At 34.4% G+C, this 13,848-nt stretch overlaps 1 protein-coding gene across 9 annotated transcripts in view; it reads right to left on the minus strand.

Moving 5' to 3' along the window:
* Positions 1-13,848, minus strand: part of PIBF1 (progesterone immunomodulatory binding factor 1) — a 221,404-nt gene that overhangs the window by 141,210 nt on the left and 66,346 nt on the right. For all 9 annotated transcript variants that reach the window (XR_012121049.1, XM_037010311.2, XM_037010310.2 and 6 more), the window contains exon 10: positions 2,309-2,407. Coding sequence is in view for 8 of the 9 variants with exons in the window: in XM_037010311.2 (XP_036866206.2) it covers positions 2,309-2,407 (99 nt within the window). In the remaining variant the exon portion in view is untranslated. The remainder of the gene's footprint in view (positions 1-2,308; positions 2,408-13,848) is intronic.

The raw sequence follows: 13,848 nt of genomic DNA on the forward strand, positions 1-13,848 counted from the left end.
ATTTATTCATTAAGTTTCATTCAGCTCATTAATTTTGCCCGAAAAGATCTTTTTGGATCCTCATTCTGTAATTTAATTTATTTATTTTTCTCTGCTTTATAGCTTTTCAAATTTGCTATATAAGGTGTTTTTAATTTTACTCAAATCACTGACAAAAATGTAGAAATACAGTACTAAATGTAGTAATACAATACTGCAAACTATTGCAGATGGCCATGATAAACCTACCTCTTGATCACTAATTATTCTCTAAAAACATTTGGAGAAAGTTCTTCAAGTTACTAATCCATTTACTTAACTATGAATTGTGCCCATATTTTCCTCATCTTGTTTATAATCACTTGTACATTCACTTCATTTCTATGCTTTACTAGTGTAATATCCCTATTAAAAATGGAACTGTAGTCTGCTTTGACTTATTCTTAGAGGACCCATACTAAATCTTGATCATTCTTGCTTCCTCTAAGAGCAATCTTACAAATCCACTACAAGCATAGCTACTTATTGAGCATAATCTAACCCATACACTTACATTTATCATATCTAAGCCTGAAAAAACCCCTGAAAGGTTGAAACTGTCATCACTGACGATGAAAATACTAAGTTTTATAAAAATTAAGTAATTTACTTAAAGTTTACACAAGATTGCAGGAAATCATTATGCTGAAGTATATTATAAATGATCAAAATATGATGTGTAACAGACCTACTAGTCTGTATTCAATAGCTGCAAGATTTACCACCTTACTCTCCTTTATGAAAAACAAGTTATTTGTTTGCTCCTTTTACTCATTCCCATTGTCCTACAGGAGTATTATTAAGGGATATAAAATATACCATATATATTGCTTTGTTCTCAATTTATATACAAATGACATCATAACATATGTATGCTGTATAGCCTGGGTGAAAAAAGTTGGTGCGTATATTATGTTGGTGCTATCATATATACAGGTTCTGCACCTTTCCTTTGTTCACCCAACATATTTTGAAGATTTTTCCTTGTCACAATATAAGCTATTTCACTCCCCTTGTACAGCCAAATGCTGTATTCTAACTTTATCTATATATTGTAACTTATTCTAACCACTGCCTAAATGGCATGGACATTGGGGTGTTTTCAATGTTTTGTGACTGCAACCTATGATATATATAAGTTGGCATATATATATAATTTTGTACCTAGTGAGAAATTCTGTAAGATAGTACCTTACAGTCCTAGGTCTAGAGAAATGTACATTTGTACTTTTGATTGGTGTTATTAAACCACAAATTAATCTATAAGTCTTTAACAATTAAAAGGCCTATTAAGTCTATCTTCAAAGTTTATCAGTATGTGAAAGGCATATGGAAACTTTCTGTATTATTGTAGCAACTTTTCTGACATTATTTCAAAATAAAAAAATTAAATAAAAAGGTAATCACTCTTTACTCTGCATGTAGTTGTATCACTGAAATTTTAGGGTTTTCAAGGAGTTAATGGTATTTACCTTAATACTCATCAGTGATTTTCCTTTTCTTTAGGTTATTAAAATAATTATGCTTTTTTATTCATAAATTAAAGACAAATCATTCTTTTTCTTCTTCTTTTGCCAACATAAATGAACCAGAACATACGAATTTTTAGAAAATGAGCTGGGGAGTATACAATAGTACAACCACTTTAGAGTTAAGTTTGGCAAGTTCTTCAAAGTGAAACATTCATCTACCCTATGATTAGCCATTGTACTCTTAGGTATACATCCTGGAGAAATAAAAACATATGCCCACAAAAGGTTGTATAAAAATTGTCATAGCACCTTTACTTATAGTAGGTCCAAACTGGAAGCAATCTAAATATTCATCGACATGTGACATTTGACATCGATAGAATGAATAAACAAATTGGCATATTCTTACTCAACAATAGTAAGGAATGAACTACTTATACAATAACAAAATGGATGAAAACATATAATGTTCAATGAAGAAGCCAGACACAAGAGAGTACATACTATATGATTCCCCTTTATTTCTAGTCCAGGAAGAGCAAAACTAAACTATGGTAGCAGAAATCAGAAAGTATTTGTCTCTGGAGGGGTAGTAGTTGAGATGGACAAAAGGGGTATAAGGAAACTCTCTAGGATGACTGACTTGCTCTATCTCAGGCCAGTATATGCAATAATTACATATTACAAAAATAATGCATGTAAATCAGACACCAATTTAAATGAAAATTTTATTTCCATTAATAATATATTTTCTAAAAGAAAAATTTACAGGAACAAAATGTGAAAAGTTTTGAAATTTGTATTTCCAGGATGCTTACCTGTCTAAGAGCTGATCATGTTTTTCTGAAGCATCCTTTGCAGCCATCACTGCTCGGTCCTTTTCAGCTACTGCATTATCCCTTGCTTCTCGGAGATTTCTGAAGTTTAACAAATATTCAGTTATTCAGATTTGTAAGTATCCATTTTTTAAAGATTCATAAATGTGCTTGCTTGGAATTGGAGTATCTGACCATCTCAGGACCCACTAGAGGTTGTTGACCCAAAGTGTGTATTACATGAATTTGCTGGTCTTGGAGAGTCTCTGTGGAGCATGTAGCAGTGTAGGTGCAAACATGATCTACCAATAAATGTTACCATGTGGGCTGAAGGTAGGCTAATCAGTCTGTATACATAGTACCTTGTTTAATCCTTACTATAATCTAATGCAGTAGGTATAATTGCATATTATCTACAAGAAAACTGAAGTTTTGAGAAGTTAAAAAATGTTCTATTAAATATTTTAAGTGAAAGTTATTACATAGAGATCACAAGTATCAAAATAGGAATGCAGTCTGGGATAGGAGCAAGAGAACAGCTGAACTGATGGACCTTGGGATCTCACTTGCAGAGGGAGGGAAGTAAAGGGAACACAGAAGGGCTAACAGATGAGGAGAAAGTAGAAAGAACAAAGGACATGAAGGCCTGACAAAATGACTAACAGGTTAAGTGGAAGTAGTTGAGCAAGCAAGATGGAAGACTAGAGACTGCTGCTGGAGAATGGTGAGTCAGAGTAGAATAGTGCTTTCCATGATAGAATTTTAATTGATAACAAGATCCAGGGTGTGACCAATGGAGCAGGTAAAGGTAGTGATGAGACAAAGGTCAATATTCATGCACGGCTCAAGGATGTAAGAGGCCAGAATATTAGGTAAGTCACCACTTGCAGTAGTGATGATAGCAGGAACTGGAACTGACAGAAAGATACTTTTCGTGACAGTTAAGAGGAACGTACAACAGGTGGGAATGTAACAACAGTGAGTAATTAGGATCTGATATAGTCAGATATGAGCTTCAAAGATCAAATCTTGTTATGTTTTATAATCAAAGTGGAAGTTTGGATTAAGAAAGGTAACTGTTAAAGTTTCTGAGGGTCAATAAAAAAAAAGTTTTCTCTAACAGACTTATCAAATAGAGCATAACAAAAAGGATGTTGCTTACTTAATCCCTACATATCCCTTATGATGTATTTTCTAACCTTGTAGCTGAGTAAACTGAAATTCACAGAGCTTAAGCACCTAGCACTGAGTCACACAGTCTAAGTGTTAAAGCCATAATTTGAGCCCAATTATCTATGTCTTACTCCAAAGTGAGTGTTTTCTACATGATATCACCCATTCTCCCATAAAGAACTGGATTGGATATTAGAACTTGCTTTTTATTATTCATGGGGAATGTCAGTAGGAAGTCATGAAAACCCACACAATTTCAAGAAACATACTGGATAGAAATGCTTAGTGGTGATACTTGCTGCACCAATACTTAATGCCATCTTTTTATTTTGATGCTAACAATTTAAAACTTAAAATATGTCAATCAATAAAGATTCATCAGTAAAATAGTTTATGAGCCAGAAATAAAATAATTTTAAAAATCTGGTGTACAGATAACTCTTATTCAAAAGAAAACAACTTTTGTATCCTAAGTGGAAGTGCATTTTAAAGTAGACTTCACAAAATGGCATGTCATTATTTTCTGATATCATCCTGACTACAATGACTGTCAAAAAATATTTTATTATTAAACTAACTGAAAGATGAAAATTCAGTATTATAATTGAATAAAATTCTTAAAGTATATTAAACATATACATATTTTTCATTCTTAGATGATCTATACATTTCAGTCAGTACTAATCATCACAAATTGGTTACAATTTTTATTTCTTAAATACGGTCTCATTTTATAAGTTACTTCAGTAGCAAAATTCCAAACAGACCATATTTACAATGCTATTAATCATGAATGCTTAGTTAGCAGATAGAAGAGCTTCAGTCCCTAACTGTATTTCCTTTCTTGCAATAATGGGCATGAGAAATAGAAGCAAGTCACAGGGAATGAAAGAAAACCCAGAATAAACTAACATTAGGGTTTATGAGAGGAGGCATGATTAGAGGATACTAGTGCATTCACCATGCTACACACTCTATATCTTCAAGCTCGCTCTAATTAGTGCTACATTAAGAAATAAATGAATTCTGTGGACACAAAGAAGAGGAGTTGATTATTATTATTATTATTTTATTTTGGTATCATTACATTTACATGAGGAACATTATGTTTACAAGACTCCCCCCATCACCAAGTTGCCCCCACATTCCCCATTACAGTCACTGTCCATCAGCGTAGTAAGATGTTGTAGAATCACTACTTGTCTTCTTTTTGTTGTACAGCCCTCCCTGTGGCCCCCACACACATTATTCATGCTAATCATAATGCCCCCTTTCTCCCCACTGCTTATCCCTCGCTTTCCACCCGTCCTCCCCAGTCTTTTTCCCTTTGGTAACTGTTAGTCCATTCTTGGGTTCTGTGAGTCTTCTAGTGTTTTGCTCCTTCAGTTTTTCCTTTGTTCTTATACTCCACAGTGAAATCATTTGGTACTTGTCTTTCTCTGCCTGGCTTATTTCACTGAGCATAATACCCTCTAGCTCCATCCATGTTGTTGCAAAAGGTAGGATTTGTTTTCTTCTTATGGCTGAATAATATTCCATTGTGCATATGTACCACACCTTCTTTATCCATTCATCTACTAATGGACACTTAGGTTGTTTCCATTTCTTGGCTATTGTGAATAGTGCAGCGATAAACATAGGGGTGCATCTGTCTTTTTCAAACTGGCCTGCTGTGTTCTTAGGGTAAATTTCTAGGAGTGGAGTTCCTGGGTCAAATGATATTTCTATTTTGAATTTTTTGAGGAACCTCCATACTCTTTCCACAACGGTTGAACTAGTTTACATTCCCACCAGCAGTGTAGGAGGGTTCCCCTTTCTCCACATCCTCGCCAACATTTGTTGCTGTTTGTCTTTTGGATGGTGGCGATCCTTACTGGTGTGAGGTGGTATCTCATTGTGGTTTTAACCTGCATTTCTCTGATGACTAGTGATGTGGAGCATCTTTTCATGTGTCTGTTGGCCATCTGAATTTCTTCTTTGGAGAACTGTCTGTTCATCTCCTCTGCCCATTTTTTAATTGGAGTATTTGCTTTTTGTTTGTTGAGGTGCATGAGCACTTTATATATTTTGGATGTCAACCCTTTACCGGATCTTTCTTTTATGAATATACTCTCCCATACTGTAGGATGCCTTTTTGTCCTATTGGTAGTGTCCTTTGCTGTACAGAAGTTTTCAGTTTGATGTAGTCCCACTTGTTCATTTTTGCTTTTGTTTCCCTTGCCTGGGGAGATATGTTTATGAAGAAGTTGCTCATGTTTAAGTCCAAGAGATTTTTGTCTATGTTTTTTTCTAAGAGTTTTATGGTTTCATGACTTACATTCAGGTCTTTGATCCATTTCAAATTTACTTTTGTGTGTGGGGTTAGACAGTGATCCACTTTCATTCTTTTACGTGTAGCTGTCCAGTTTTGCTAACACCAGCTGTTGAAGAGGCTGTCATTTCCCCATTGTATGTTCATGGCTCCTTTATGATATATTAATTGACCACATATGTTTGGGTTAATATCTGGACTCTCTATTCTGTTCCACTGGTCTGTGGGTCTGTTCTAGTGCCAGTACCATATTGTCTTGATTACTGTGGCTTTGTAGTAGAGCTTAAAGTTGGGAAGCAAGATCAGGACTTGATTATTTTTAACTGGAGGGAGAGAGGTGAGTAAATGTTGACATGTAAGTTGGACCTTGAAGGACAAATGAGAAAAGGGAATTCAAAAAGAGAAAGCCAGAATGAATGGGAGAAAGTACTGGAAGCTGAGGTTTCTGCCAATAAGTCAACTCATAGGTATGTGCTGGTAAGATTTTTGTGTAAACCTATTTTCCTTATCAGGTGCCATTATCTTCCATATCCCAACAAACAACCTGCCTACTTTAACAGGAAACATAATTGCTTTTAACATTAAGAATGACATGCTTCCTTTAGTATTATCAATTGACTTTTAATGTTTCAAATTAAGTCTGAGAGAGAGAGACTGAATGTATTCTTCCACTGATGATAACAAACATATAGTGCTTACCATGTGTTAGGAAATATTCTAGGCAATTTACATATAATAAAATTTAATCTTCACACCAACCTCACAAAGTGTGAGTTGTTATCATTACCTCCATTTTACAAAGGAGAAGACTAAAACACAGAGAAGTCAGTATTTGCTTAAGGTCATACAGCAAGCTATGGAACCCATATGTGAACCAAAGTTGCTTCTAGAGTCTATGCTCCTCATGACTATACTGCCTTCAAGGTTCTCTTTGTTTCACAGAAGTTTTCTCCTTGGGAAATTCCATCTTTAAGATTTATATTATATGATCATCTCATAGCACAAATAGATGCTAAATCAAAAGTAAGTATTGAAAGAATTGTGAATATATTATACACTTGTTTTATGGCCCATGGTCTTTCAAACAGACTGGTTTGATAAATACCAGATGTACTCTATTCCAGCCACAGGTAAAACTGTTACTGTCATATAACTAATAAATTACTCATTTTAAATGTTAAATGCATTAGAAAATGTAACAAAATACAACTGTAGAACAAACAGCAGGAATTCAAATGCTCTTCAAAAGAAAAACTTGAAAAATACACAGAAACTATCTGCAAGTACAAGTTAATGAAGCTAAAGTTTTAAAAGTCCAAACTGAATATATAATCAAATGTAATTATAATAGAGGAAGATGTTGGGAGTTGGCCAACTGGCCAACATAACAAATGTTTTAACAAACAAAAATTCAAATATTTCATCCTTAAAAATGTTTTAAAAGCTAACATTTGATTGTCCAAGACTGTTGTTCATGAATCTTTCATGTTGTTTCCTAAGAACTCCATCCCCCATATACACACCCTAACCTCTCCCATCCATCCTATATCATATGTGGGAGATGGACTGAGAGGAAAGATGGCCGAAAAAAGAAAAAGATCCTATGTAAAATGCAGTAGAAAGGTGAGTGTCCCAGTATTGTAACTAGTGTACAAATAATGTGTTTTTCAACTTGAGGCAGCTTTAGAATGAAAGAGGGTGCTGTTAGTAATCATGCCAGAAAGTAGGCACAAACCAGGACTTTCATAACTTAGAGATAGCATCACTTAAATAACATTCACATAAGAACTTAGTTACGTTATTAATAATTTTCTTTAAATAAAAGGAATTAAATTTCACAGTAAAACAGATGTCTTTTATATGTAATCTTGTGTATTTGTGCAGAGATTATTTCAACCATGTAAAATTTATTCAAAAATATTCCACAAACAAGACCTGAAAACCTCAGTACAAAACATAGAAAAACAACAGACATCTGTACAGGATGGAATTTATTTTCTTACTATTAGAAGATAAACTTCATGGTACCAATACACCAAATCTAAAGTTATACTTGAGAAATATAAGAAAAATGTTAGAAGAATGAGAAAAACCTTAGGAACCTTTGAAATTCTAATAGGAACACATCAGGATCTGGCAATGCCAAGAGCATGTCTTAGCCTGAAAAAATTACTAAAGCCTCAGAACTTGAAATTTACCAAGAATAGTGAAAAAAACATGGTTGTCAGAAGAGCTCAGCAGGCACAACCAAGCAATCCATTCTCCTTCTGCTTCCTTGTAAAAATATTTTTGTTTAATAAAAGTGAATATATATATTTACAATTGGAACAAAAAGGGATTCAAAAAGGCTATTTATATGACAAGCTTCTTTATAGGAAAGCATTTGAATTAATCACTCCTCCCTCCAGATTCTGGACAACACATAAAACTGCTCATTTCCATACCTAATGCCTTTCTTTTTAAAATGGCATTAAACAGAAAGAAACAAGTGTATTATCTGTTTATTATCAATGACCAATAATTTTTCCTTTAATTAAGATAGTTGTTGAAAAGTAGATGAATAGGACATAACAAAAAGAACAAAGTGGAAATTTTAAGAGCAGAAAGGTTTTGAGATTACTGTTGACTGTACATGCTATACTTTCCTATCATTTTATTTTAGTTGGTGCTCAAACAGATTTTTTTTTTCATTTCACAGATGTGAAAACTACACTGAAAATGGAAAAATATCTAATCCAAACCATATTTTTTTTAAAATTTACAAAGATAAATCTAAGCACCAAAATGCAAACACTTGTTTAAAATCCATTAATGTGTTGAGGTTTAAAAATCAGCTGATAAAATAAAAAGTAATATATTAAAATGAAACTGGGTGAATCTGGTGGATGGTTAACTGAGTAACTACTATACATCAGCCACCATGCTTGGCCTGGGAAAATCCACCTCAGCATAAATTTTTGCACAGCCTTTTTTCTAAACCAAAGTCACCTATTTCTCAATAGTACCAATTCATCCTTTTATTCAACAAATATTTGCTAGCTCTTCCTACAAACGAGATGTTGGTAAATGGAAATTCAGCACTGAACAACAGATGAAAATCCTTACTAACAGGGAGATCAAATTCTAGTAGAAATAAACCAAAGGGATGTTAGTAGTTCCTACATGCTCTGGAGAAAAATAATGCAGAAATGGGGGCTGGTAGGTAGCAGGTGCAGGAGGGAGATGGTGAAGGATTTCACAATTTCAAATAGGATGGTCAGGTAAAACATCAGAAAGCAGGTGACATCTGGGCACCTGGAAGGAGTGAGGAAAAAGGGCTCTAGGGTATCCAGGCAGGAAGGCTTAAGCAGTGGGAACTGGAAGAACAAAGGGCCTGAGGTGGGAACTAGCCTAACAGTTAGAGGAACAGGAAGCAGTGTGACTAAGCAAGTGACTAGAATTGAGTAGTAATATGAAAATGAGGTAACTGGGAGCAGATCATGTATTATCACAGGGCACTGCAATCATTTAAACTTATGAGATGGGGAGCCAGAGGAGTAGTCCAATTTGACCAACATTTAACAGGAACTGTGCTGAGAACAGACTGGCAAGGGCAAGGAAGGATGATAAGGGGCCACATAAGAGCTCCTTGCAGTAATTCAGGCAAGAGATAATGGTAGCATGGATCACGGTAGTATCTATGAGATGGTAAGAGATTATAAATTTTGCAGACACAACCTAAAGGATCTGCTGAAGAGAATACGGAATGTGAAAAAGAGAGAAGAGGCTAAAGACGACCTCAAAATTTTTGGTGTGAGCGAGTAGAATAAGGTTGTCTTTAATTGAGCTGGGTCAGACTGAAGGTTGAGTAGGGTTGGAGGGACAGAAATTTGCTTCTGGACATATTAAATTTAAGATGTTTGCTAGATAACCAAGTATAAATGCATGGAGGCAGGTGCAAAAGATGTCAAGGAGATGAGAAGGACCAGTAAAAGGAGTAAGTGCAGCTAGTGAGGAAGGGAAAAAATCAAAGAGTGGTATTCTGGAAAACAGTTAAAGAATGTGTTTCCAGGATTAGGGAGTGGTCAACTGTATTACATACTGCCGACAGGTCAAGTTAAGATGAGAACTAAGAACCTGACCACCAGATTTTTAGCAACATGAAAGAATCTGGGCTTAGATAAGAGCAACTTTGTTGGAATGGTTTGGGGGCCAAAGCTTGGTAGTAGACTATTTTTAAATGGGGTAAAGAATGAGATATAAAACTCTTTGCAGGAATTTCAACACAAAGGAGAGCAAAGAAATGTAGCAGGGGCTTGAGGGGGAAGTAGAGATTTAAAAATTCTTTTTAAAGATGGGAGAAAATGAGTGTTAGTAACAATAATTTGGAATTATCTGAAAGAATGGAGAAAACTGCCAATACAGGAAACAAAGGGGAGAATCGCTGGAGTTGTATGATTGAGCAGGAGAGAGAGGACAGCCTCTAGTTACACATGGAGAGGCTGGGCCACAGCAATGTCAACACACAGGTCCTGTTAAAAAAAATGATATCATTTTAAAGGAAAATAAAGGCTCTTCACTAATTCTCAAAATTACAAATGCTTTTACGAAGTTCTAATGATCCATACTCATCCCTCAATTGTGGAGTGGGGTTTGCAAACTCTATTAAAAGACCAAATTCATTTTCTAAATAAATTACCACTCAAATTACAGTTTTCATGGGAAGTCCTTCATCAGTTTTCACAGCCTTGACCAGTAAAATGGGAGTCTGTGTTACCCTGTAGAGACAGGTACGTCTAGGTTTGCCAAAAGTCTGTCATCACGGGCATCACACCTTCTTAGTGTCTCAGTTTCCTCATTTGTAAAACAGGAATATTAATGCATACAGTTTCATGAAACGTCCCATTTAATTCTCTCTATAATGTGCATAAATGGCACAACACTTGATGCATAGTAGGTACTCACCTAAATAGTAGCTATTATTAGTATGTTATCTAAATATGAAAATCTAAATTAAAAATATGAAAGTATTAATATAGAGAATGATAATTAGAGCATTGTTTCCCAAGATTTTTATTACATACAAAGAAAATGATAATATTTGTAAACGTACCCTGGGTAAAACAGCTGGAGGGCTTCAGCAGTTTAAGGCCCTTCTGGAACCCTAAGGCTGAGAGGAGTGATATCTGGGGCACAGTAGTGAAAATTCTCTAGTAATAAATGTGATCTTAGACAAGTACTTTTGGGCTTGGTCAGAGCTACCACATCTGTAAAAGATTAGGAATTGTTATCTTCCTTACTAAATCTTGTCTGCAATCTTGAGCTAGGGGCCATGCATTATCATCCCTCTCTCTGAGGCTAGTAAAATAGAAAAGCTGGAGTCATTTCTGATGTCCACTTTCTGTCAATCACCAGGTCTTACCAATCCTATTACCTAAATATTCTTTAAATTCAGTTCTCACTCTCTTTCCATTTCTGAACTTCACCTAAACTTTGCAATAGTTTCCTAACTAATCCCCCACCTCCAGGCTCTCTTCAACCATAATCTGCCCACATTACAAGCACAGTTACAAAAAATGAATACTTCTACTATAAAACCTCCAAGAATTCCCTACTGACAGCAGGGCCTCTTAAAATCTGACCCTATCCTATTTTACCAGTGTTCTTCAACACCCTATGAACCATACAATACAAATAAATCTAAGCTCTTGCATAAACTGAACTCATCCTGCTCATATCTGGAGCACCCTATCTACCGTGAAATCCATAAATATTAATTAAGCAGTGAACAAATGAGGTAATCCTCTACAGACACGAAGATTATAGTTAACAATAAAAGATAGCCAACAATAAAATTTTATTTAGTTATTTGAGAAATTAAGATATTAGAGTTATCTGTAAGCCATATGCTTTCAGAATAATGTAACTCAAAAGACTAAGTAGAATATGCTTATGTTTTCCATTAAAGAACTTAAAAAAATTATAGAGATGTCTCGTAAAAAAATGAATGAAGACGTTTGTTTGTATAAGCACTAATGAAGACATATACTTCAAAAACGATGAATGGAACCTCTGTACGCTAGTTCCAATTCATTTATTGTATTACAATTCATTATTGTAATACATTACGTATACTCAACAAGCCTTTGTAAATAAACTTAGATTCAAGATTCAAAGGCATTTAATATCACTCCAAGTTTCCACACAAATTTCAAATTTATGTCATTAAAGTTTTTTCTTGAATACTTTTGGAAGACAGTAAATTGTGATTAAGATAGTATTTGTTGATATGGTGGGAAAATAAAAACACTAAAGCATATTGTTGTATTTAAAAGCATATTTTGGATCTCCTTTCTCCCACCTTCCTCCTTTTAAATAACTGCCAATCAGTTTGAATTTCCATATTCAGTGCACCATCAAGAGCATAATACATACCTCTATGAAACTCATCCTTATCCTTTTCACAGTATCACTATGAGACTAGTTCTTTCTCTATCTACCATAATGAGACCTACTTTAGGTTAAGGTAGTTTAACTATCTGGAAAAACTGCATAATCAACTGAATTTATCTCCCCTTCCTTTATTATCTGACAGTATTAATTAGAAAGTAATTTAGCCATTTTATACAGAAATGTAGACAGAAACAAATAGCATGCAGACCCTCCGTGCCTGTATTGTGTCATCTAAGAAAAAGAATTACATGCCATGGGGCTCAATACTTAAGAATGATTATGTATTCTGTAATAGTGCCTTTCAATGATGATAAACAATTCCATAATGTTATCAGTTGGCTTTTATATAATGCTCATTTCACTAAAATTGTCAACACAATGGATACAAGAACTTTTTTTAGGTGCTGCATATAGGTAAAAGGTATCATATTAACTACCATTTATATGTAGCCTTATAATGTATAACATACTTCTTACATATATTAATTTATACCTTATAGGCCACCCTGTGAAATAGTATTATTAACTTATTTTACAAAAGAGGAATTAAGCTTCAGGGATATTAAGTAACATACTCACTCAGTTTATAAATGACAGAGCCAGAAATTAAGCTTAGTTTTTTGATTCAAATCTCTTTCATAATATATTTGCTGCTTAGGGTATAAATGCTTTTCTTCTACATGTATAAAAAGTGTTAGTACACTTCAGTCACATAATACCTCCTAAGAAATAAATTATTTAAACATAATAAACCTAACCACCAGATTATTATTGCTCACAGCTCCAACCTGGCATTTTAAAACAGCTTATAATATACAGGAAAAGACAAGAGACCTAGCTCAGATTGCCAAAAGCATAAATACGCTGTAATCCCAACTATGGTATTTTTGATGTACCCAAATACCCAAGTTCTTTCTTTCTTTATCTCTGGATTTCTTAAATGTTTCTCTCTTCTGCTCTCCTCCTCTTCCTTCTCAAACCCTTAACTTTACAAACTGCTGGTGTGACTTCAGGGCTAGATACCAAAACTGGATGGCATGAGTTCCATCTTTCTTTTCCATGAAGAGAAAATAAAAGACACTCTTTTAATATCTCCTAATGTATAAAAAGCAAATCAAAGGAAAAACATATTTCTCTAATCTTATTACTTAACTTTCTTCTAAAAATGTTTACTGGGGAAGAGGTTAGGAGACTAAGTACAAATATGCAAGTGTAAGTACTTCAGCCATTTCAATTTATAACAACACACTTTGATAAAGTACTGGACACAATTCTGTAAGCTGAAAGTGATTAATTTGCCCAGACACAAAAACACTTAAATGTGTAAACTTGTTCTAAATCTATTTTATAACAACAAATACTAAAATCCTTTCCTTATTGTAAGTTGCATGAGATCAAAACAAATAATTCATGATTTATTTACCTTGTAAAAGACTAGTGGGACATAAACTCTAACAACCGTTAAATCCTGCCATACTGAGGAAATTGTGATTCAAAAAGATGCAGCCACATAAAATGTAAGGTTGGATTACTGTGAGGCTAGAAAAATGATAAAGATGAGCCTATCCAACTAGCTGGCTAGGAGTCCCTGTGCAATTCCAAATCCACTGGGGCCTGGGTTGCAGTT

The sequence above is a fragment of the Manis javanica genome, chromosome 9 (genome assembly GCF_040802235.1).
Source record: "Manis javanica isolate MJ-LG chromosome 9, MJ_LKY, whole genome shotgun sequence".
In the NCBI taxonomy this organism is placed as follows: domain Eukaryota; kingdom Metazoa; phylum Chordata; class Mammalia; order Pholidota; family Manidae; genus Manis; species Manis javanica.